This window comes from Anabrus simplex, chromosome 1 (genome assembly GCF_040414725.1).
Source record: "Anabrus simplex isolate iqAnaSimp1 chromosome 1, ASM4041472v1, whole genome shotgun sequence".
NCBI classification, from domain to species: domain Eukaryota; kingdom Metazoa; phylum Arthropoda; class Insecta; order Orthoptera; family Tettigoniidae; genus Anabrus; species Anabrus simplex.
In genome coordinates, this window is record NC_090265.1 from 879,865,939 (window position 1) to 879,893,622 (window position 27,684).

At 39.7% G+C, this 27,684-nt stretch overlaps 1 protein-coding gene across 1 annotated transcript; it reads right to left on the bottom strand.

The window, feature by feature from the left end:
* On the bottom strand, nt 1-25,918 carry LOC136874349 (zinc finger protein 117). The gene is made up of 3 exons (XM_067147991.2): nt 25,587-25,918; nt 8,172-8,425; nt 1-930 (listed from the first exon to the last, which is right to left on the bottom strand). Exons 1-3 carry the CDS (start codon nt 25,605-25,607, stop codon nt 60-62), a joined length of 1,146 nt encoding a protein of 381 aa, XP_067004092.2. The 5' UTR covers nt 25,608-25,918; the 3' UTR covers nt 1-59.
* Nucleotides 25,919-27,684: the final 1,766 nt, after the last annotated feature.

Sequence of the window (27,684 nt, forward strand, 5' to 3'; positions counted from 1 at the left end):
GAATGAAAGGATGGAAAAAATCTAATGTAATTATTGGAGATGATACAATAAAAGACATTTTACTTGTGACATTTTATATGGTTCAAAAGAATCCTTACATCATCAAACACCTGATCACATATGTGACATTTCAAGGTCAGTACCCTTTCTTCTTCCACATCATGCGACACCACATGCTTGGAGTACTCTACTACATTATCAAAACACAACTCACATTTCCTACATTTACGTCCATTAGGAAAATAAGAGGCTTTAATTTCATTAATAATAGCTAATACATCATTTGCCTCTGATGAATGATTCTTTTTATGGTTAACCAGTTCATAGAACCATACAAACTTTTCTTGACATATATCACATTCATGGCTTTTCTCATTGCTATGGAGTTTCCCATGCAAGGCTAAAGTAGATTTTTGTGAGAAAGATTTCTCACAAGAAAGACAAGGATGGAGAGGTATACCAAGATGGGTTAATTTGTGAAATACTGAATTATAAGTTGTCATTTTCCCACATTCTTCACACGTAGACTGTTCATGCAACTTTCTATGAGAAAAGAAGCTCGCCAAATCTTCAAGTTTGCGAAAGCATACCCCACACTGGAAAGTCGCATCAGAAGTGCCAACACCACTTCCAACTTCACGAGCTTTAGTCTCCAGAAACTCTCGTTGTTGCACAGCACTTGGATGTTTCTCCCGATGATGAGCGAGCATATCAGCGTATGTGTTAAAGAAAAACACACACGAGGGGCACCTCAAAGTTTGGGTATCCTTACGTGATGCTGTCTGAGGAGAGTCATTTGAAGCAACTGTATGGGTCTTTGTATGCGATGTGAAGGCCCCCAAACGCTTGTAAGTCTTGGGGCAAAATTTACAGCGATACAAAGGCTGTTCTTCGGTACGTGTAGATACATCAGCTTCAACCTGTAAGAACCTGTTGAAGAGTAAAGAGGGATTAATACTTGTATATTATTCTAAAATACCACCAAACAGTACTCCAGAAAGAGTGCTGTGAGTTTTTTAAAATAAGTATTTCAGTTCTTTTTAGAAAAATTTAGGAATAATTTAAAAAGAATCATCATTTGAGCTACAAAAAGAAGTTCTGGAAGGGAAGAAAGAAGTAATAGAGAAAAGCATTTCATATCCTCAATATTTCTATACTAGTTGAATAATTCACTGCATTCTGTGTGTGGTACTGAACTGAAAAATTCTTCATTTAGTATGTGTACTACATTACTGAATAAACGACTGAAAAAATACAATTATAAAGCTACAATATTATTCGATAATACTGATGTTCGATTATCTAGGATGATTTTTGTGTAAGTCAAATGAGTTCCTTTACAAACATTCTGACACCCCCTCAATCAAAACTTCATGTACATTACCCAGGAATATAAGAAAAATGACACTTATTCAAGGTTGCTCTAATAGAATCTAAAACATATAATCCTTTTTGTTTTTTACTGTCTGCCCAGTCAATCCTAAAATGTTACATTCGTTCATTCATTTTCATTTCCCCTTGTCCAGCTCCTGCCAGGCTGACTCACCTTCCACCACTCCTCTTCAGTAATTTACTTCAGTCCAGACGTTGTTGTCTTATATTGTTCTTGACAGAGTCCATCCATTTTGCTCTGGACCTCCCTCTTGCCCTCTTTCCTTTTATTGGCCTCCAACACTTGGATTGGTATCCTTACCTCCTCCATTCTCATAACATGTCCAAACCATCTCCATTTATTTATTCTTTTCTATCCTATCACTCAGTTTTTCTACCCCTATCTTTTCTGACCTCAACATTTCTTAGTCTATCTCTACTTGTCTTTCCTACCACACTCCTCAGGAACTTCATCTCACTGCCTGAAGTTTACTCTTATGTCTAGCTGTCAAAGTCCAAGTCTTTGAAGCAGACGTTAATATAGGGGTATAGTACATCTTCTACATTATCTCTTTACACTTGCAGTGCAATTCCTGTCAGCAATGAATTGTGTTTATCACACGTATAGCTTGCAGTGGTGTCGCTACCGGCGTGCTAGCCAGCCAGTATCTTGGGAAGGTGCAGTATCCGACTGATGAGCCCATGCTGCACTGGGGCGAAAAACAGGTTATTTTTTACCATTGAGTTTCCTGAATTTTATTTAATTGTATCTAGTGTTCCCATATCCCTGTTGGCTAGTTTCTATTTGTATATTCAGTCATATGTTTTCTCCTTTAATACTTTGTGTTGTCTCCTGCAGAAATGTCGTAACGAGGTTTTACTGTACAAGTTTGTAAAAGTCGATACGGAACCATAATTAAGTTCATTACATGTAATTGAATCTCATCCAATTCCTTACACAGAACTTATTTTCCTTTTAAATTAAAAATAATTTAGAAATCTTGATCATCAGCCTCTGTACTTAGTTTTAAAGTGTCTGATTCACAATCTGTGCATGTTGGTTATTATTTATTTCAGCACATAACTTTTAGTGCCTGGAGTGTCCAAGAACAAGTTTAGCTCACATGCTGGAGGTTTTTCTGTTTGACACCTAAGGGAGAAATGTGTGTCTGGATGTGAGATGATGATAAGATGAGGAGGAGGAAAAACTGTGTCAGCAAATAGCCTACTGTCAAAAAACACCAGAGGGTCTGCTCAAGACTTAACATCTATTTCTGACACACGAATCACCATTAACAGTATCATATGTCCTCACTCCATATGAACAATGTGAACTGAAACCTAGCTTATAAGGGGCACTTATGTATAAGCTTTGTTCGAGTTCATTCCACTATTTTTACAACGTGAAGATGGAACTGTTGGCAATACTGGTTGTAATAGCATGCTCAGCATTCATAATGGCTGCCAGCTGTGAGCAGCATGTGGTTGATGCCGTGACGCTTGAGTCACCACTGAAATACTTTAAAGCTAATAAAAGTGAGGGTGGGGGAATTAAATAAGAAGTCGAAACAAATTGTTCTGAATGTTTACAGTAGCCTATGAGATGAGAATCTGCTGTGGACTGTGGAAGGTGTGAAAAAAGTGAGCAGCTGACCGGCGTTTCTACGTAGAGTGTTTACATGGCTCACGCAGAATTTAAAGGCATTCGTATGTTTTCGTGTGGTACTATATTGCATGTGCTGCCCTGTGGTTGTTTACATATGTTGAAGTGTTTCTGACTACACAAACATCTCCCTAAAGTCGCTGAAAATTTAGTTTTAGTTTTAAGAAAGTGTCGGAATTATGTAAACAAGCAATGAAGGGGATAAGGAAAGTAAAACAAAATGTAACTCAACTATGCTACATACCAAATTTATGTGACAGAAAACGTTTGTTCGCTTGGCTATTCATCAGTAGGCCTACGTGTCAGCTCAGTTTGATTTATGCACTCGCCGTAAGTAAAGCAGGAAGGACCTTAACACAGTATAGGTATATGATCATTAGCGTACTCAAAATAATAATAATAGTAAAAAATAATTTCTACTCAACTTTATATTCGTAACTGTCCTCTACCTGCAGAAATATTGTCATGAGATCATGGATTTGTTTTTACCTTCCGAATGGCAAGACAATATTTACAACATTTCTGGAAACACTGTATTTTGCATTCCCACTCGCAGGTGGGTTTTCAGCTTGTTGAACTGTGAAACACTACCACTGACAGTCGTTGGATAAGAGCAGAATCATATACTTATGTCGTCATACTTTTCGTTGTAAGTTTCCATGTGCCTCACACAAACTGCATTATGAAATAAAAATGAACCTTGCTTCTCTTGTCTTGGTATTCGTCAGTAATATGTAGGTTGCACATGATCAATAAAGGAATAAAATGTACGGTACGTTATCAAAGAACAACGATGTGAAAGGAAGTAATTTCTTTTGATGCTACACTATTTCAGGATTACGTGTTTGTCTGATAGATGTTCGATGTTAATAACAAACCGGTTGTGGCGGAGAAGGAGAACAGAGACAGAAGGGGAAACAGGGAAAGTGCTCACACACGGAAGGATACTTTTCCTCAAATTGAGTTGACTTTCACCATAATTACTTAAACTACACGTTAACACTCACAGGCATACCCAGGTCACAACTTATGCTCATAGTATATGACACACAATTACACAGTTCGTGCTCTCTTATTTTCACTGTTCATTCACACTAATTCACTCAGTCTTCAGTCACTAGCACTACAGTCTCGCTCAGTCGCTCAGTTACTTCGCTGTGGCTGTCACAATCCACATTTCACAGCCTGCTCACGTCAGTCTCACAGTTCAGGATGGTATTCACTGACCAGACACTCCAGTAGAATTCTGTTCACAACCCCATGCCGGTACCCAGTGTCTTCTTCCACGCTACACCAGAACACGCAACATCCTTCACCAGCAGCCGGCCCAAAAGGATCACATACAACGACAGGTATACAGAACGAATCCTCAGCTCCAACAGGTGGATATTCCAACAGACTGGTACACTTAGCTCGACTCCAACTACCGTACTCAAATTCACATCATCAACAGAACCCACGACTGTAGCACCCTTTGCTCTCCTTTGCACATTGGCTGAGCTCATGTTGAACTGAGCCAATGTGGCAAGTCTTATATAACCTGGGCAGACCTTTGAGATACATCGGCCACTCGAAGCTCGTACAAACATCCGCAGGCCTCGATGTTTCAGTATCCCTCGAAGCCTCCAATGACGGTACTTGCAGTGGTCTTTGACCAGTGCGCCAGTCCTCCTCATCATGTCGGCTGTGCAGCGGGTAGCGAGGCTCCAGCGCAGTGATGTCATACAGGGTGGGGGCACACTGGATCGCTCCCCTTCCTGCCCTGCTCCACAAAATAGCAGACATACCACAATATGTTCAATTTAGTGGTACGATGGAGGGAAATTTGAAGGGTAGTCTGTGTTATGTACTGACTCCATAGGTTTTAATGCATTATACAGTTAGAATGGGGTCTTCAGTTTGAGAATTTTGTGCATAGCAACAACTACCGAGATCTCACGATGTTGACAGAGTTTCAACCATTGCAGCTGTATGTAAGAGGTTATGAGTTCATCAAGCCTGGCATTTGTCACATTATGAACACATGCATTTTGTATTCTCTATAGTATGATGTTCAAAACGTTTCAGATAAGTCATTATATACAACTGAACCATAGTCAATGACTGGGAATATAAGACTTTAAATTAGTAGTTTTCACATGAAAGGTGGTGTACATGTCAAGTTACATTTCAAAATATGCATGGATGACAACTTTTCAGATCAGTTATAACCAGTACTAAACTGATTCCACAGTGATGATGCTATTTTGTTCATGTAAATGAGATTAAGAATACCGAGCTCGATAGCTGCAGTCGCTTAAGTGCGGCCAGTATCCAGTATTCGGGAGATAGTAGGTTCGAACCCCACTGTCGGCAGCCCTGAAAATGGTTTTCCGTGGTTTCCCATTTTCACACCAGGCAAATGCTGGGGCTGTACCTTAATTAAGGCCACGGCCGCTTCCTTCCCACTCCTAGCCCTTCCCTGTCCCATAGTCGCCATAAGACCTATCTGTGTCGGTGCGACGCAAAAAAAAAAAAAAAAAAAAAAAAAAGGCAGTCACCTTATCCATATGAAATCATTCTGAACCGTGGGCTTCAGAACGATGTACATTTGTGATTTGCAGATGTTTGTAGATGTTTCTTTTTGTAAACAGCAAAACAAGTTGGTCTCATTACATGATGATTAATGTCTGTGTTTGTTTTGTTTTAGATGTAAATTCTTGCAGTGAAACTGATGGTAAATCTTTTATTGGTGGGATAAGGAAAAAACTGGCATGCTACCCAAATTTATCTTCAGAGTTAAATAGTAGCAAGGAAGGTAATGAAACAAGTTTGGAGCCTTGTCAGCCTGATGACCATCGCCTTGGGAGAAGAAATTCCATCCATGCTCTACAGAGTCAATCGTTCCTGTAAATCTTTTGCAGGTGGCACCCAATTTTGTCATTTATATTTTATTCTAGTTACAATTATCTATTTCGTGTTTCACATTCGCTAAGAAGTTACAGTGTTGTTAAAACTCACAGTTTCCTAACATTCAAGATAAGAATGAACATTTTGATTGAGATGATGATAATATGGCCTCAGCTATTCCTTGCAGGCATCTGAGATGATGAATACGATTAAACAACCATAATCAATAATACAATAATTTACTGAGCTTATTCAGAAGTTGGCACCACTAATCTCACAAACATACAATACAGTAGAGTCTCGCTCAACCGACCTTCGCTTATCCGACATTCCGTGTCACACGACACTGGTAGGCTTAATCTGAACTTCAGACGGAGGCAATTCTGGGACACCCGGTGTGGAGGGTGCAACCGTGGGACAAGCACTGGCAGTCATGCGGCAGGACTGGGTTTTTCTCAAGGACAGGTGCAGCAAGTTTTCAGTCATTGTTCAGTGTAGTATTGGTTGGGTGCGGATGTTATAGTTTTCATATCCTCTGTGAGTATGGCGAATAAACGGAAGAAAGTGATTGTTTCTGTGGAAGACAAGTTGAGTGGGTTAAAGAGACTAGACAAAGGAGAAACTCTTCAAAAAGTGGCTTCAGATTATGGTGTTGGACGTGTTACAGTGGGACACTGTAAACATAAGAGGGAAGAAATTGAAAAGTGGTGCTCTACCAGAGCAACAAGTGATGCACTGAAAATTACAAAAAACAATGAAAAATGTGAGTAGGAAAAAGTGAGTGAAGCACTATTTCTTTGGTTCACTCAAAACCGGGAAAAGGGCCTGTCAATATCTGGCCCCATTCTGCAAGAAATGGCGGTGTATTTCCAGAAGACGTTTAATGAAGGGGACCCTAATTTTACTGCCAGTGCTGGGTGGCTTGATCGGTGGAAAAAATGGTACGGCACTGGGCAGCTTAATATCTGTGGAGAAAAACTGTCAGCTAAATCCGATGAGGTTGTGAAATTTAAAAGGGAATTTCAAGAAATAATTCTTGCTGAAGGATTAACTGGTGATCAGGTTTTTAATTGTGATGAGACTGAGCTGATTTTCAAGATGCTGCCATCATCAAAACTCTTGCAGCCCAAAACCAAGACGTCTGGACCTGGCTACAAGCGTAGTTAGGAAAGAGTTACTGTTCTTGCCTGTAGTAATATTATTTGGAACTTAAAAGCAAAATTACTTATGATCGGTAAAGCAAAGAAGCCTAGGACACTTAAAAACTTTTCTGTTAATGCTCCTCCAGTCCATTACATGAATCAGAAGGCTGCCTGGATGTCTGCTGACTTCTTAAAAGACTATTCTTTACTCAGTTCATTCCAGATGTGGAAAAATTTCTAGCTTCAAACAATCTTCCTAGAAAAGCTCTTCTTTTACTAGACAATGCTCCATCACACCCAAATGAAGAGCAACTTAGAAATGGTGACATCAAACTCATGTTCCTCCCTCCTAACGTGACGTCATTATGCCGCCAATGGACCAAGGTGTGCTGGAAACATTGAAGAGGAAATATTGGCAGAAACTCCTTTCATTCCTGATAGAGAAAATGGACAATGGCATACTGGATAGCGCAGTCTTCAGAAGAAGTTGAAACAACGATATTAGAAAGTCCTGGAACATGCTGTTGAGTGAGGTTGAACATCTAGAGGAGGTGGTACAAGACGACATGGAAATCATTGTTCCCTTACTGAACTGCATTCCTGGCTGTGAGGATGCTATGACTCAAGATGTAAGTGGTGTGCACAAGATCAGCTGTTTGAATTAACTGAGCCTGATATTATTGATTTTGTGAATGCAAACTAAAATGAGAATGATGAAGAATGAGGCAATGCAGAACAAAAGGAGAAAATAATGACTCACAGTGAAGGATTATCGTCGATAGCAGGATCTCGCAGCAAGAAAACTTGAATCAGCAGGCAAGCAGACATTGTTGACAAGTTTCTTTTCGTAAGACATTTGAAATGTTTTCGTTCAATACTGCATGTATTGTACAATTGAACTGATAAGTCAATAAATAGAGTACCGTAAAACATAGTAATACAGAATAGTCTTCCTGTTCATTTTAGTTCATTTTCAAAGTTATTCTGTATCATCCAACATTTTTGGTGATCCGACGTACTACAGGTCCTGTTTAGATCGGATAATCGAGACTGTACTGTAATTGAATTCCCTTCTTTAGCATAAAAGAAAGCTTAACATTACTTACGATCCTCGACTATTTGAATCATCAGCGTATTCGCCAGGCTGGCTTTCATCCCAGAAAGAATCTCCATACTCTACAGCTTCCATTCTTTCCAGTGGTTCAGATTTAATATCTGTACCTAAGAATAATGGATCAGCTGCAAGAATCTCTCTTTCTGACTCATACATCTGCGGTTCTTCTTCCTTGATTATCACCTCCTCCTTGATAACAACACTCTCAGCTGCAAAGACCGGTGATGCCATCTTGTTCACCCCCTCCTGTAAATACATACAAACCAACCTTCTGCATTATCAGGATTGGTCAAACAAGCACATTTTGAAGGAGAAAAATGTGGCAAGAGATTCAGCAATATTGTCTCATCAAATCTATATTAATATTATACAGGTTTGTCACATTATTTTTATCTCTTGAACCACTCAACCGATTTCAGAAATTCCTTCACCACTCGAAAGCTTATTTTTTCCAGGTTATTATAGACTATACACATTTATGTTACCTTCTTAGGGGAGCAGACAGTTTCTAGAAAAGAGCAAGTCAAGAAAATGCAACCAGGACCCTTAAAAGTAAATAGGCTGTCTGGACTTAGTCCTAATAAAAATGGAGCCCTATTTAGCTCTTAGCTTTACATTTCCTACAAGAAATTTTGTATACTTTTTTCTTATTTTTAACAGTTTTCCATGAAAAAGGCTTTTCTGAGTATTGGTACATACTTTATCCAATAAAAACCAAAATAAGGGGTAAATTGTTAATCTTATCAAAAGGAAACATACACGCAGGATTAAATTTCCTCAAAAATACTCATAAGCATTTCTCTGTAATGGTTTGTTGAAAATTGCACTTTTACAGTGTTAAAGGAGAATTTCAAGCACGCGTCCCAGGGCTCTCGCACATCAAGTGCAGTTCAGCTGGTTGGTTAAGGGTGAAAATTGTTATCTGTATGAGGTGCACATCCAACAATCATTACAGTTTTTCACTCTGCAAGAGAAAGTTTGAGGTGGAAAGTAGGGGGCAACGAAAGAAAATGCAGACCAAGCCAAAGGTAAGTGTACACTTGGAATACACGACCTAATCTGTTAGAAATAGGCCTGCAGGTTTTGAAAAATGTAATGTTTCCTAGTTACTGCCTTACACACACTAATTTACTGATGTAGAGACCAAGAGGAGAGATGAATGTGACCAGGTGATCTGGGGTAAGTTATCAGACTCTTCACTATTTTTATCAACAGTGCACAAATCTAATTAAAAATGACTTCAACAAGGGCAGAGCCACAGGAATACACTACCTATACTTCGCACTGCTTTACTTTTAAATTGACGTTTTGCCCAATTTTGGCTCAGTCTGGTGGTTATGTGCTGAAAAACAGATATCCAACCAATCCCAAGCTGCCATTCATATTGACTTACATAGACAGAATGGGATCTCGAAACCTAGTTGCCAACTCTAATATTTACACTCACCACGTAGTTAACCAATCTCGCTCAGCTTGTGTGGTATTCAGTACAGTTCGAGATCTTTTGCATTTTCTTCAGTAATTAGTGTTTTTCATATTAGTCTTTATCTCTCTAGTATAGTACAGTATAGTGTAAAGTTTAGTGTATGTTATACAGGTTTAGTAGTTGTGTATAAAAATAGCTGTAGTTTCATTTACATCCATGTATTGGTTAGTGTACTTAGTTTGTGCGTGTTTAGCATGTCTCAGCATAGTTCAGGAAAGACAAGTGGCAAGAAAGCGACTCTGAGATCAGTGGAGTGTTCCTGTACACCATAACCTCCTTCCTGTGCCAGCCATTAGCGATGAGTGATCTGTTATCTCCTCATGCTCTTTTATTCTTAATAGTGTATTATCTTTTTAGCACTAGATGTTGTTAGTAAGTGTAGTTTTTGTGAATTTGTTTTAATCCCGATTCATTAGCTTTAATGAGTACAGTATTACATTTTACAAGGGCTGTTTACCGGCTGTTCTCGCTACTTTCCAGTATCCTCTCCATTATCTTAGCAACATGGGATATCAGAGTAATTCCCCTGTAGTTCTTCAATACTTTCTTATCGCCTTTCTTGAAAATTGGGTTGATTATTCCCTTTTGCCAATCCTCAGGGACCTCCTTATTCTTCCAGACAATCTTGAGAACTCTGTATGTCCACTGCAGACATACAGCTACCTTTATCATCTCCACTGAAATTTCATCTATTCCAGCAGTTTTTCCATTCTTCATCTTTCTTACTGCCATTTCAATTTCATTCATTGTAATTTCTTTATCCATTTCTTCATCAACCAATTGCCTTTCCTGGTCGTCCATAGAATGACTGTCAGTTCTCATGTTCAGCAACTTCTGAAAATACTCTCTCCATCTATTTATTTCTTCTGGCTTTGTTAATATTATGCCGCCTTCATCCTTCACAATTCTGGTGTTTACTTGATCTCTCTTTTTGTTTCTTAAGATACCATACAGTAATTTCTTGCTGCCCTCAGGGGTAGAAAGAAAATAGAAATAATTCAGTAGCCAGCCCCTTTTTTATCAGGGGCCAGCACATTTTTTGCAAATAAACACCATAAAAACCCCAGGTTAGACTAGGATAAAGCTACATATTGTTTTTGAAGCGTGTCCTTAAGTAGTCTATTCTACCACTTCATATAAGAATGGAATAGAAACCATTTATATTTTAAGAAATACTAACCCAAATAGTCACCAGTCGCCTTCAAGGTCAGAAATTATACTACATTTCCCACCAAAATACCAATGATCAATACATTTTGTTGCATCATAGTCCTTTACAGATGGTCCATTCAAAGATATCATCACGAGATCACTTAAGTTCTTCACGGCAAGCTTGGTTCTCAGTTAGTGTTTAATAATATTCATTGTGCTGAACCCTCACTCACATGATGAAGTCAATACAGGAATTGTTGCCATTATACTGAAGAGCTTTTCTAAAATTGGAAATCGTCCTTTCACAGCCCGCGATTTTTCAAGTAGATCACTCAGTGGAAGACCTTTTCCGACTACTTTGAACTCGTACCACTCGCTCAGTATGTCTTCTACGTTGTTCTCCTCAATTTGAAGGTGTTTTGAAAAATGAGTGGCAAAAAGCTGTATTTCACTGTTGCCATAATTTTCCAACTGTTTTCCTGATGGCCAGGAATATGTGTCAAAAACACCAGTGGCACTCTGAATATCTTCATTTTGAAGAAATGTGTCTTTCAGAAAGTTAATCCCACTTGCCAAAATATGTTCCTTGTCGCTTGTGAAATTCTTATCCGACGCACCTGATAACTGTATTCCAGTGAAAACTCCTGAAAGTGTTGTAAGAAACAAACTTTTCTTCCGTTGGGTCCTTGGTGTTCTTAAGTTGCTGCAATGAATTAATTGCATTATTTATATGCACTCTTGTATGACTTAACACATTCACGCCCGTATCCGAGTTATTGCCTATAGCGTGTGACCATGCTGTGGACCGTATCCGAGTTAACCCGGATAAGCGCAACCTTGAACTGGAGCCGTTCCTACGCAGCTGGGATCTACTTTGGTCACAAATATGTGCAAGAGAGATGAAGGTAATACCCTTATGAATGCTTCTACTCACCAGAAACTAACATGGCCATTGCAATTTTCCCTTCCAATGCACTTTTGTTTTGTTTCTGAAGGTAGCCTTGCGCTGGCCCAACTAGCTGCGTAGTTGGTTTATGATTGCACAAGCGTGTGTATAATCGCGTTCTGAAGTGTAACCATGGCATGTAGGGACAATATAAATGATGCAAGTGGTGCAAATTTAAAAAGCACAGTTTTTCAGCTCCTTGAAAATTATCTTGGCCAGGGGTATACAGTCTATATGGACAATTATTACAATAGCGCTGGACTCTCAAAACAATTACGGGAACAGAACACTGCCGTATGTGGAACAATACGGTCAAATAGGGGTGTACCAAAAGATCTAAAGGAACATCAGGGAATTCTCAAATGGGGGAAAAGTGAACCCGACATACAAGTACAGTCACCTCTCTCCGACATTTCAGCTTCATCTACTTCATCAGCTCCAAGTCAACATCCCGCGATTTTGCCGCCAAAAAGGGCACCGGCCAAGGATCACCAATTAGGTTAGATGGGAAGAGAGAAGAGCATATTCTCTTGAAGTTTCCACCATCAAATAAAGTCAAGTTCCCCTCAAGAAGGTGCAAAATGTGCTTCAAAAACAAAATTATTAGTGAAACACGCTATTTTTGTGGAAAGTGTGGTGTTCCATTCACCCAGGAAAGTGTGACATTACCTACCACACCCTACAGAGATACTAGAGGATTTCATTAAAGTATGTGGAAAATTTTGTTTCCATATCTTGTTTAGTTTAGAACTTATTGCAAAAAGAATTCGCTGTTGTTTGCTCTGCCACTAACAGCTGGAATAGCTGGGCCAGCCCTTGAAATAGCCCGCTCAGATGATGGGCGTGAATGTGTTAAAATCAGATCATGCCTCTGAAAAACAGTGAAAGTCTTTTGAATATACTCAGATAATCATACAAGAAGTGAATTGTGATGACAAATTTGAAGTCCTTGATCTTCTTTAGAAGACCTTTAGACGGGATTCCTTCTTCACCTTTCCTTTCAGAAATATTCTTTAAATGCACCACTATGCATTCCCAGTCTTTGACAACTGCATGCAAAGCATTTAATTTGCTTGCTTCCCATCTAACTTAGTGTTTTTTGTTTTTTTTTTGCTAGGGGCTTTACGTCGCACCGACACAGATAGGTCTTATGGCGACGATGGGACAGGAAAGGCCTAGGAGGTAGAAGGAAGCGGCCGTGGCCTTAATTAAGGTACAGCCCCAGCATTTGCCTAGTGTGAAAATGGGAAACCACGGAAAACCATTTTCAGGGCTGCCGATAGTGGGATTCGAACGTACTATCTCCCGGATGCAAGCTCACAGCCGCGCGCCTCTACGCGCACGACCAATTCGCCCGGTCTAACTTGGTGTAAGCACTGCAATTTAGACATTTCACATTCCAGCAACTCCGAAATTTTCTTCAGTTTGCAAAGTCGTTTAGGTGAATGTCGATAAAACTTATATAGTTTCCTGAGTGTAGAACTACTTTCATCAATGATTTTAAGTTTCACATTTTTCAGTGAGTGAAGAACGGTGAGTTGGAGTTGATGTGCAACACAATGAACGTTTACCAAGTTCTCAATTTTTTCAGATATTTTTGTTACCAAACCATTACGAACACCAATCATACACGGTGCTCCATCAGTCCCTATACCTATTAGTTTCGTACCCATGAAGACTCCTCTAAGCCCTAAATGAAGCTATACTGTTTCTAGAGCTTCCATATAGCCATCACTTGTTGCATCCTCCAATGACACAACAGAAATGCCTCCTTCACCTTATTTTCATTTAAAAAACGAATGTAAAGTACGAGCTCCTCATCATCAGATTTATCTGTTGATCCATCGAGTAAGATACCGACATATGAACTTTCCTTCATTTCACATCCCAAATCTTCACGAAGATCTGAGGCAATGTATGAAATAAATTCTCCGCATTGTTTATTATTCACATACTTCTTTGAATCAGTAATATTCAACTTGCTCAACAATGCAACCAAACCTTCAAAATCAGTGTAGGGTCTGTTATTTTTCTGCAATATAAGGTGCCATGAACAATGCGTTCATATTCTGTAGCATATTAGCATCCATTTTTTTTACGCACTTAGCTAAAGGTGCACATTCGGGATTTTTCTTGAAACTTTCAGCCTCCTGACACTTTGAGTGAAGATAGGACTTTTCGTGTTTTTCAAAAGTTTCCAGTTTAAATGGTCCTGAAAATCTGGATACAACTTTAGAATTTTGGTCGGCAATACTAGGAAATTTACTGCACAATTCACACTTCGCAATTCCTTCTTCATAGCGCGGCCACGGCAGTAATTCAAGCCACGATTGCTGAAATTTCCATTTCCCTGACAATTGAAATTTTGACGTATTTTTAATGTTTGACTTATCAGTCTTGAACACCATAAATTTCACCCTGGTCATTGTTGTCCTGAACACTACAATCGGCACTTCCATCAAACATTCACTTGCTTCTGTATCACTTTGTTTTATGAAGAGATCTGAAAGAGTACACTGTTTTTTACTCGCATCAGTCAATTTGTGCGGCTTTGTTAGTTTCATTTTGCCAAATTTCTCAAGTATAACACAGAAATGTAAAACATGTAATAGACTACAATAAATCACCAGCGTTAAATGTCTTCAGAGTTCCCAAGCTTCGATGTCTGATGCAACGCTGCCAATTTTCCACCACTGCACAGGAATGAAAACAACCGTATTTCGAAAGTGCAAACCGTTCAATACAAAGATGCTTTACCAGTAATTAAATTAAAAGTACAAATAATGTTCAGTGAAAATAAAAAAACTGATAAACCGTCATTCCGTATGTTTTAAATGCAAAGAATGAATTTCATGGGAATTTATCAGCACTGCCTTGGCGGCAATATTTTAGGAACAGCAAGTCACTTTTGTTCTAGCGCCTGACATTCAGGAGCCGTCATCAAATCGGGCATTATCGTCGTGGCAGGATTTTTACACACACTTTCCCTCTGCTTGACCTTTTTAAAACTAAGGTTTTTCACTTTCCTCGAGCTCAGTGTATTGCGGAGTATTGTGAACAATTATAGGCAGTACTAATCAGTACTAATGCAACTTCGTACACATGCATTACTTCTTTCATCCTAAACAGAAAATAAATGGCTAATATTACTATAAAAGGCATACATCTACTTATAAATATTCACATTATCATATCATTATGACCGGGCGAGTTGGCCGTGCGGTTAGGAGCATGCAGCTGTGAGCTCGCATCGGGGAGATAGTGGGTTCGAACCCCACTGTAGGCAGCCCTAAAGATGGTTTTCTGTGGTTTCCCATTTTCACACCAGGCAAATGCTGGGGCTGTACCTTAAGGTCACGGCTAATTTCTTCCCATTCCTAGGCCTTTCCTGTCCTATCGTCACCGAGGATCATCTTCAACCCCAAAATTTCCCCTCTGGAACTCTGGAACTCTTTGTACCAGCGGAAAATTGTTGTCCGATGTGAACAGTCTTTCCCCAGCACAGCAGTCATTTCCTCCAGGCACTGGCCAACAGTTATTCCATGAAAAAAACTGTAGCGGATAATTGCGCGATATTCACCTTTAGACCACACTGACATCTTAACTTGCTTTCAATCCCACTGCTTGATAACAACTGGTGTGAAGGTTACGCCGTGCTGTCTTCTAGACCGGTTTTCACCCTCTTTTCATCCCTCACCATAACAGAGGTGTCCAGCCAACCGTTTTTGCATATTGCAAAACTTTCCTAGTGCCCTTTGTACATATATATTATGTACATAGAATTTTTTTTTGTGCCTGTTAAGAACTTGTAGATAGTTGATTGTCAACTGCAGCATCATACGCTAAATAATAATGAAAGGCTACTAGTCTGACGGGTTACAAAGATGCCTCTCATGATCGCGAGGCAGCTCCCATGCAGAACTGAAACGTCAAGTTCCAAAGTACGAAGCGCCAGTTACAGAATTCCAAGACAGCATCGTGTTGTCACAAGTTCAAAAATGAAATAAAGTCCTTGTTTTAACAAACTTCATCTGACTACCACAAGCTACAGATTGAGAGAAAGCATATTTTTGCGCAGGATCTTCGGGAAAGCATACACCACAAGGAAGGAAAGAAAGTAAAGTCTGTCTATAATTAAAGGATGTTCCAGTAGAACATACTGGGCACACGAAGTTATTCATGACTCTTTTATAATTCAATAACACAGTAACTTAATTAATCATTTCATTCCCAGATTCTCAAAGAATCAAAAGGTGAGCCAAAAGCAGTGAAAATGTTTATTGCAGATATTAGAATATATGAGCTACAGTAAACACTCAAAACACCATAAGTTACGACTTGTTACTTAACAAAGAGGTGGGGACATACACGTAAGGGAACTTCGGATTTCGGAAAATACATTTTCAAAACCAAGCTGAGAAACTACGAATATAGCCGATGACGGATCCCGAGTGTCAGTCGCTAGATGGAAGTTGGCTAGTGACAGGAATGAAGGCGGTTACGTGGTGTTTGTGGAATTATTTAATGCAGTAGTTCTCCATTTCTCCACCTATCTGGTCTGATCCTTGTACTCGGCTACCGATAACTGATCACCTGTCATGGAACTCCATTTGTTATACGTCCACATGAAAGGCTACTGGGGACAACATTGCTCAACATCCGTAGGTTTAACCTTAAAGGTGTGATAATTGCTAATAGAGCGATAACAGCAATAAATGCCGCCATACTGCCCTATAGAGGGCCTCACAGTTATGACAATCGAGAAATAAAGTTAAATAACAATAAAAACAATACTTCTAAAAATTCTTGAGTGAAATTATTAATGAAGCTAGTATATTATTTAATTCTAAAGTAGTCGTGAATAACTTTGTGTGCTCGACATGTGTTCTACATGCTTCAATTATAGAAAATTGAATCGTCATTTTAAGATGAAACATTCAAGTGAAGCAGTGATATTTACATGTAACTTCTGTATCTACAATATTATATGGGCTTGTCATAATGATATGCTATTTGCTTTATGTCGCACCGACACAGGTCTTACGGCGACAAAGAAATAAGACTTACCATGGCATTCATCAGTACAATTCACAAACTTCCAAAGTCGCTGGCATAGAGATTTCCTTCTTCAAAGAGAAAGAGTATTCCTTTTCATGAACCAACAAAGCCACCCTCTGCTTGCTTTAAAATCAGGAATTTTCAATGTTTTTACTACTTCTACAGCCTTCAACTGGAGCATCTCGTGGGAAACTGAAATGCCATCATTTCTCAATTGATTTACATAGGAAACAACTTCCTTTTCAATTTCAATTTCTGGATGCTTCCCAGTTTTTGGTCCCCGAAATGATAACGTTGTTTTCTTGGTAGACTGTAATTCTTCTTTCTGTTTCCGCCAGTAACGCACATGTGATAATGTTAAGGAAAATTCACGAGGTGCAGCACGATTGCCATTATTTTCAGCAAATTCTACTACAGACAATTTAAAGTGTGCGTCATAACCACTGATTTTCGTTCCCATCACGTCACTAACAAACACTTCGATGAACAATTCTCAAGTAAGAATCCTACTGTTGAAAGAGATTACTGTACACGTACGAGTCGCAGCTGACAACCCAAGGCGAGTTATGACTAGCAGTCACAGGTGTGTTCTGACCCGGGCGCTGGAATGTTGAGTAATCAGTCATAATCAGTCACTTCTTCCTCTCCTAGCATGGGAAACATGAACTGAAATTTCCAAACTAGTTCCCGATTTCCGTACAATGGCATGAATGAATCACGAAGACGAGATAAGTCCATGATTCGCAACTAGTGGAAACCATAGGCTAGATAAAACAAGGGGGATTATATATATATATAATTTTTTTTTTCATTCCAAAAATCAGGGAGGGAAAATTACGCGAGTAAATATGGTAGTCTCCCATTCAGATTTTCGGCTGGGATCTACACGAGTGGGAGAAATCATCATGAAAAAGGATAGGGACATTTTGCGAGTCGGAGCGTAGAACGTACATGCTTGAATGCTGTTCTGTATTCCACATTGTTTTCTTTACATGTTGTAATTATTTGTGCTTTTATTCTGCCAGAGTTGGTAACGCAAACTAATTATCATCACTGATGGGAATGATGTCGCATCCTTCATTCATGTTAACCAATACGAATGCAAGTAGCTAATTCAACAATGGATAATGGCGGGTGTTTGTCTTTATCAGGTTATAAAAGTAAATTTACTTCTGGGGACGGGCAGGCTGATTCCTAGACATCACAGTGACCACATCTCTCCTCTGTAAAGAATTTCAAGTACGATTTGCATAATTTATACTTCCTTATACTGTTATAAACCTTGGGTGGCAAAGATGTTAACTTGTGCCTGTCATTCTCATGTTTTTCGGTGATTACTGCTCGTTGGTCATACCTTGCCTTCAATCAGTCGCTTCTTGTCATACCCAAGCAGTGCTGATCGGTCGGTGCAGGATGGTCCTCAGGTCGGCTGAAACGTACTTGACCAATGATGGCCAATACATTGATGAAGGACTGAACATCTCCATAAGTCATTCCTAGTGCCATCTGCTTCAATATGGTCACAAACATTTTATTCTTGGCCATCATTGGTCATGTACGTTTTCCACAGCTTCTCATCCAGACAAAACTTTTTATACCAATCTAAAGGGAGCGTGCACGGTACTAGTAACAGAGTGCTCTGGCGGAGTTCCGAGAATTAATACAGTGAGTGTGTTCCGCTGGAAGACTTGCTTCATAGTTACGGCAAAAAATATCGTTGCATCTTGTCGTCAAAATAAATATGAAGTAATGCTATGGAAGTTGTAATGCTGTATATATAAAGATACATTTAAACCTGATATTGTTGTCACAGGGCGAAATGAATAACAATATTGTAACTACCTCATATCTATGAATCTGTGAAAACTCAAATTTTGCGAGTGAGATTTCCGGTGAAATTGACTGTGCTTTTGACAAGCTATTGACAGGCAGCATCCAGTAAGCAAATAAACAGGAATTCAGTTGGAATAAGTAGATAACACGTCATGTTGCTAAGCGAAGTTCTGATAAGATAGATTTATACGAGTGGATTAAGTGCAGGGGTTACAGTTCTACGTTATTTATTATTGGTGGCAAGAAATTTGCTAGCACACAAGCTACGTAAACAATGTCACTGATATACGGAAAACCGGGCGAGTTGGCCGTGCACGTAGAGGCGCGCGGCTGTGAGCTTGCATCCGGGAGATAGTAGGTTCGAATCCCACTATCGGCAGCCCTGAAGATGGTTTTCCATGGTTTCCCATTTTCACACCAGGCAAATGCTGGGGCTGTACCTTAATTAAGGCCTTCCAACTCCTAGGCCTTTCCCATCCCATCGTCGCCATAAGACCTATCTGTGTCGGTGCGACGTAAAGCCCCTAGCAAAAAAAAAAAAAGATATACGGAAACAGATTTTTAGGAATAATTTTCAAGATTTTGAAAATGTTCAACCTCTGTATGCATCGTTCAACATGAATTCGCACACTTGCTACACTCTGAGTTTGTAACACTTCATCTGCTGTAAATCTCCCACTGTGAAGAAAAGGCGGCATAACAAGCAAAGAATGAGGTGACTCTGTTTTAATGCCTGGGAATCCTTTGTCCGCTAATATGACATCCCCTTCACTCAAGAGATTTAGGAAGCCTGAATTGTTAACAATAAAAGTATCACTAGTTCTTCCACCATAACAAGGGAAACAAAAACAATCGTTCCATTTGGGTCCACGGCTAATAAAAATTTAAATGTATAACATGACTTGTACGAAGAATACACGTAACATCTCTCATCTATTCTTGCTGGCGTTTCTGATTTCATTTCTGTGCAATGTATTACAACTCATGTTTCAGGATAATATGTTTTAAAAGCGCGAGGCAAAGTATTTTGCACGGAAGTTTGCTAGCCCAGAAAATAAAATTAGAAGTGCGTTCCTTGACTACTCCAACAGCAGTAAAAAATATTCACGCAGCAGTAGTCCGATGTACACCAAATATGACTGCCAAGGAAGCAAGGGTCCAATTTCATTTTCATTAAAAAGTGTAAACAAACATCGTTATTACTTATATTTAGACACTTTAGAAACAAAGAAAGAAAGTAAAATATTGAATGTTTCAAATGAAACACTTGTTAAATCCTTCAACTGTGCCTCACTTTTTATGCTCCAGTATCTATGAAATCCTCTCTCTGTGTGTGTGTGCGCGTGTGTGTTGTTGGAACCACAACTTTTATCCACCTTTTCTGAAATACTTGGAGGTGCTGTGCTTGATTTGCACTGTGTGACTACATCATTCCCACTAAAAACACAAGTGAATTCGAAAGTCGTTGCTTCAATCTCAAACGCTGCTTGCACTGATGTAGTTTTTCACACACTCATTTTTCACAATAAATTCACGAGTTTCCTGATTAGAAGACGTATGTATATTTGAGCATTTCATTCATTTACTCGCTCTTAAAACCGGGATACATCACATTCTCTTTTCGGTTTCTTCTTATAGCTCTCATGAAACACAGATGGTATATATGATGGATGATTTTCAATATTACTCGGCTTTCCTCCAACAAAATGTTCACTGCAAATGACGGAGCATTTGGTGTGTTCCGATGGAGTTCCATCTCCACTGAAATGCAGGAACACATTTATTATTATTATTATTATTATTATTGCGAGAGCCTCCGTGGCTCAGACGGCAGCGCGTCGGCCTCTCACCGCTTGATACCGTGGTTCAAATCCCGGTCACTCCATGTGAGATTTGAGCTGGACGAAGCGGAGGCGGGACAGGTTTTTCTCCGGGTACTCCGGTTTTCCCTGTCATCTTTCATTCCAGCAACACTCTCCATTATCATTTCATAGCATTTATCACTCATTAATAAATCACCTTGGGAGTGGCGACCCCATCGTACTAACAGCCTATATATGTTTCATTCATTACATCCCTGACCCGGCCAATGACTGGAAAACAGGTTGTAGGTTTTCATTTTTCATTATTATTATTATTATTCAGCGTAGCCAAGATGTGCACATGGAAGGACATGAATGTAAACATACAAACCTGCTGCAATGCATAATTGAAATGAAATTTACTACCTTCACTTAAATGAACGTGTTCTTGACTTGGCATACCTGGTATGTTGGAAATGTGTGATTTACATCACAAATGAAATAAGGTAGCCTACTGTACTTACTTCATCCTTCCCACAGCTGAAATCCACTTCCTTGCATCTGCCCGATTCCTATGGATGACCAGGAAATGTGTGAAAAGTGTGAAATGTAATTTCTTTTCCATGTGTGTTTCTTTGTGTTGTGGCAGTTCACTGCACAACAGTTTCTATTTGATTTAGGCATTTTGATACACTACTACCACCACAATTTCACACCCACAGTTACACAGCCTGGACTGACCGCTAAAGACAAGATCACCAAATTGTTGCAGATTTCTTCTGTTAGAGGCGCTAAGAGCGGTCGTGCACACTCCCTTAACACTTGCATCTTTGAAAAGGCTTGATTCCTGAACTGTGCCAGTAGTCTTCACAGAATTTAAGTAGGTTTGACACCTTTTCTGGCGAGAAACGTTTTCGATATAGTGTGCAACTGATGGATTCACTTCATGCTCACTCATTTCGCTACTGAAGAGAGGAAAGCCTCACCATGAATGTCAGGCGAGGAATCTGCTTCATCCCCAATATACTCCACTCACGGTCGCTGTACTTCGCCACCTTCTCCTGGTTCCCCTGGCTTACTGGTCTGCAGTGCACAAGGCCACAAAATCTGCACCAGTGACGACGCCGTGCAAAGGACAACTGCACCGTCCTGAGGATTTAGCATTCAGCCGACCTGAGGACCATCTTGCACCAACCCATCAGCATTGCCTGAATATAACAAGGAGACCGGAGGATGTACATGCCAGTATCCAGAAGAGTTAGAGCATAAAAAGCGACTGATTGAAGGCAAGATACGACCAACGAGCGGACACGACCAGAAATCATGAGAATGACCAGCAAAAGTTGACACCTTGCCCCCAAGTGTTGTAACACTATAAGGAAGTACAAATTATGCAAATCGTACTTGAAATTCCTTACAGAGGAGAGATGTGATCATTGCAATGGCTAGGAAGCAGCCTGCCCATCCCCAGAAGTACATTCACTTTTAAAACCTAATAAAGACAAGCACGCGCTATTATCCATTGCTGAAGTACTTACTTGGATTCCTATAGGTCAACGTGAAGAGGGGATTGCGTTACAAACTCTGGCAGAATAAAAGCAAAAATAATTAGAACATGTAAAGGAAACAATGCAGAATACAGAACAGCAAGTATTCGCAGGGACGTGTCAAATCGAATGCACTGCACTCGCCCACATAGAATGCTCTGCTATTGCCCTAGGTGAAATAGAACGCGCTGTTTTCACCCTACAGAAAGCTAGAGACCTAAAAGCCGCCTTGCGGCCCTAACCTGAGGGCTTAAGCCCGCAAACCCCCTTTGCTTGGTCACAGTCCAATGGTTTTGTCACTAACCAGTCCTAACCAATCCAAATCAATGTTTTTGTCACTAATCGGACCTAACCAATCCAGACTAATGGTTCTGTCACTAGCCAATCTAACCAATCCAGACCAATCACTTTGTCAATGACCCAAATCATAAATTAATTTGGGATGCGCTGCTATCGCCCTACAGAACGCTAGAGACTAGAAGCCACTTTTTGGCCCTTTGCATGGTCACAAACCAATGGTTTTGTCACTAGCCAGAATGGTAAATGAATTCAGCTACAGAATGATCTCAGTTCCTAAGTAAACAGGTTAGCAGCATTGTTGACCACGTCCTCCGCGAGAAGTAAACAAACAACAGTCATTCTGCATGTAGCTGAACGTAGCGAAAATTGGGTGGCACAATCTAGGTTGGCTGTATACCCTTGTATGTAACAGAGGCTTGTCTCTCGAGCTCCACAGGACATGGAAAAACACTCACTACTTTCTGATGGGATAAATGATGCCAGCTACCGGGTACGACGGAGACCAAGATACAATATGAAGGTGGAACATGTAGACCGATGGACGCCATACCAAGGAACAGCTGAGAAGATAACTCATCCAGACGATCAGCTCTTAAGGGAGGGGGGGAGGTGTTACATACCAGCCCTGTGGTAGCCCCTTTTGGTACTTCCTGGGAGGGGTTAGTGAGTCAGATGATCGGGGATGTCCCAACCAGCCTGTAGAGCGGGCTAGGCCTTACCATGCATTGTTCTCATCGGCTGGTTTACCTACGACTTTCTGGGAGATGCAACGAGAAAGTTCCGCCTCAAGACACATCATGAATATTCTGGTACATATCACCCAAGCTGTAAAAAGGGAGGCTAGCCGTGGACACTCCATCAGTGTTGGACTCCGTGGTGGAGTCAGTGTCAGACAGGCTGATTGTGTTGGGGTTCGGTGGCCAGGCAGAGGGCGACAGAAGAGTTGGCTGTCGCTATTGTCACACAAAGGTCTAAAGGAGAAGTTGTGGTTGTTGTGTCGGAGAAACAAGTGAGTAGCTGGACTGAATATGGCATACGAAAAGGAAGACTATACTGCCTGTGTGAGTGAATTTCTGTAGAATGAGGATCATCATGAGTCAGCGATTAGAGCAGCTATATTGAGTGTAATTGGAACTGAGCCTAGAGTACCGTGTGTGTGAACTTCTGTGGACTGCGGATCATCAAGAGTTAGCGATTAGAGCAGCTATCGTTAGTGTAATTGGAAGTACATTAATAATCGTTGTGAGGAGTAATACCCTGCTGTTTATAACACTGTTGAGCTGTTGCTGTTTATTTGTTCTCTGTATTTGATTGTGTAAATAACTGGACTGTCGCTAGAGTCGAATCAAAGAACAGCCATCGTGTGTTGTGTGGTGAGTAGCTGTGCACTCAAATCTAGCAGTCTGCTCGCAGTTGCTGTGTGGAGTGACTTGACTGGTGAATGCAAGTGAAACGCCTGTAAATCAGGTTTTAAAGCTCCCTCAAGTTGTAATGAGCTGGACTGACAGCTATGCAAGAATAGCAGAGACTCGTAAATAGACAGAAATTAATAAGAGTGGCCATTCATGGTTGAATAGAATTGCATGTGTATATTTGTGTGTGTACATTTATTGGGTCATCCTGAAATAAATTAGAGTAATAACACAGACACTGTTTTATTCTTGGTTATATAAACGAAAGGTATCTAGGAAATGTCACTGTAATATTTGTCCGAAATGGAAGATAATTGCTTTTACTCAAATAAAGTGTAAAATCTGCGGTAAATTAAGAAATAGTACGAAATATTTTACTGTAGGGAATAATATACTACCTTACAACTATTTTTTTCTGCTACGTCGCAGCGCTTCCGTGTATTCAAAACAATACATCCGTGAGAATGTTTATAATACATGACACTTAAATTGGGACGTTTCGCCCTTGTTGTGGGCATCGTCAGCCTATCTCTCAGCCTCAAAATCGATTGTCATCGGGATCCCGATACATTCATACACAGTTTATTACTTGCAAAGTGTTTTGTTTGTCTAACACTTTAGTGTGTGATGTCTTTGCTCACTGAAGTCGTTTCATTTAGACATGATACTGAATAGGCTTTTCGGCTTATGCCGTGTCAAGAAAATAAGGTGAAATTCTTCACGTTTCGCAGAGAACTGTGCTCTGCGTCATCAGAAGAAAATCTCAACTGTCCACGAGAAAGGCTTCTTAAAAAATGACTTTGCTTGACAATGTTTGATTTAATTAGGTGTCCTTTTCTTCATGTTGCTCATTCACTTTGTGCCCAGGGATCATGCTATTTTGCTGTTTGAACTGCCCGCACTAGTCATATGGACAACCCATGCGTTGGTGCTAGCCCTGGAGCTCAAGAATGAAACAAAAAACGGCACGAGCAGCGGCATGCAACATAAGGGAGTCCTGTCTACAGCCCGTAAGTACATATACATATTTCTCTAGTAACGACGGTATTTCTTAATTACCGCAGATTTTACACTTTATTTGAGTAAAAGCAATAATCAACTTCCATTTGGGACAAATATTACAGGGACATTTCCTAGATACCTTTTGTTTACATAACCGTCATCCGAGTCACCCTATGTTGAATATCTAACCTCTATTTCGCGAAGCGTCTGCGGAAAGGAAGTATACATTTGTAACTGCCATAAATAGACTATAAACACCTATGATAAAATCTGAATAATTTAATTCAGGTTGTCAAATACTTTGATCTAAAAATATATGCCTAATGCTTAAATTTTTGTTGAACTATATGTAGGTTTTGTTTAGTACCGGTATCTATGCACTTCAATTTTAATTTTTTTCTCTTTTGCATGTAGGCTATCTGAAGTGCACTTAAGATGTTACAAATAGGCTATGCTTTACTGTGCCGAATCTAGACAATTCTGAAAAGATTTAACTGTAAATCCAAAAAATAAAGTGATAGCCCATATTTAGACCTACTTCTCTACTTTCAGTTCTCGAGTGGTCAGCAGTTCTACAAATATTACAAATAGACACCTGCCTCTAATGCCAAAGATTGCAGGATCTAATCCCTGCAAATCTTTGGTAGAAAAGAGTAAATCCGGCACCCATCGTTGGTTACGAGAATGCTCACTTAAAATTGTGTGAAATACATAACATTAAGAATGTTCATGCCTCAGTGTTATCATTAAGTTAAATCCACATTCTAATAAAATTCATTCCATGACACGAAAAGCAGAAAGAGACCTTTTCACACTACTACGTTAATAATACTAAAAATACACATCTGAGAGCACGCAAAATTACTTACACCTGATCGCAGATTTTCCATAATGTTGTTGGATAGAACTATCGTGGGAGTCCACAGTTAAATACAATTTCTCAACATAAAATGTTACCGGTACTGCATTTCAAGATGAGATGGAGAACTATATTTTAAGCATTCGTCGAACTGTATTCCTTTCTTTTGCCACAGAACACGGCTTTAAGAGAAATGTCGAAAATATACCACATTTTAAAACTACGGTACCATAACACTCTTTCCTTCTTCTTCCTTCTTGATATTTGGTTGGGCTCGGTATTTACCACCCAGTTCCAATACTACCATTAACACTCAGTGCCTGAGATTTGATCTCTTCTTCTTCTTCTTCTTCTTCTTCTTCTTCTTCTTCTTCTTCTTCTTCTTCTTTGTTTGTTCTTGGACTCTGCGCAGCGCACTACGTCCAGTCACTGGGTTGTTTTAAACTTCAACAATCAAAGTGTCTGTTACAAAAAGGGATAGATTTGAGGGTAGTGGGAAACGGAAGAACACACTAGTGTATTGAGAGAGGTTGTGTAGGAAAGAGACATGAGGAATAGTTGAGGCGTCTAATACTACAGATATGTACAACAGAACAAGTTGACATGTGTTAGGTTGCAGGGATTTAGCACGGGGACACAGGGTTCTACATCTTCACGCCAGTGTGATCTATCACGGCGATTTACTACTATAGACATACATGACCAGATCACAAATAAGGGAGGCAGGATCGTACAGATTAAAGCAGGATATTACATGCGTGAAAAAAGTTAGTCAGTAACTCAGCTAAGCGAACTGTCGGATGGTATACTAAACAAGAAATAGTGAGAGGAAGTTGAAATCCGAGTGATAGTAAAGTGGAAATGAGATGTTGTTGCTGTCGGGGATATTTCTCACATTGAAACAAAATATGATTTATAGTGCCGACATAGTGACCACAATTACACAAGTTGTTTTCCTTAATCTTTAAACGATACAGATGTTCCGGTGTACAGGCATGATTCAAGCGAAGTCTGACTAGAGTAGTGATATGACGTCGAGTGTACTTGCCTTTTGCGAACCATGGTTTAATAGCAATGTTATTTTGAATATTGTAGAAATGTGTACCTTTAAATTGTGCAGATTGACGCCAATGTTCGTTCCACTTTTCTCGGAGAAATTTCTGACAAATTGTCCATACATCATTGTGTGGGAGTGCAATATGGTAGCGTAGTCCTCGTCCATCAGCTGCCTCATTGGCCAGTTTATCGGCCATGTCATTGCCTGTTATGCCAGAATGTCCTGGCACCCATGTAAATAATACGGAACGATTTAGTATAGTTAGATCATACAAGAGTTGTCGTAGATTTTCTATATACCAATTGTCCGCCTTTGTAGGATTTTCTAATGCTTGAAGAACACTGAGAGAATCTGTACAGATGAGGGCCTTTTGGATCGTAGAATGTTTAATATATAGTAACACTTGACGAACTGCAAATATTTCAGCTGTGTAGATGGATGCGTATTGGGGTAAGATTAATTGTTTAGATAATTGCAGCAGAGGGGAATAAAAAGCAGCTCCTACGTCGGATGTGTCTTGATGTTTTGATCCGTCAGTATAAAATGGAATGTATTGATTATATTGATCTATAATAATTTTGAATGACTTAGTTGCTATCAGTCTGTTTAAATTCTCGGAGATACTGGAATCATCGAATTTTGTACGGATGATATTAGGTAACTGTATAGTCGCAGGAAACATGATAGAGTACTTAGGGTGCGTTCTTGTTTGAACAACCTGAGGTCGTAAATATATAAACTGAACATAAGCCCACAGGAGTGCCGGATATTTGTGTTGTACTACAGGTCCATTTCCAAAATATTCAGATAATAACTGCAGCTTGGGAAGAATCGGATGATGATATCGGGCCATTTTCTTGAGAAGATATTTAGTAGCGACATGTTTGCGTCGTAAATGTAACGGTGGTTCGGTAATTTCAGCTAGTAAAGCATTTGTAGGAGTCGAATTCATTGAACCTGTAATCAGTCGAGCAGCTTTGTACTGTATTTTGTCTAATCGCTGTTTTTGATCCAACGAAGCCATATCTATAAACTGACTACCATAGTCAAA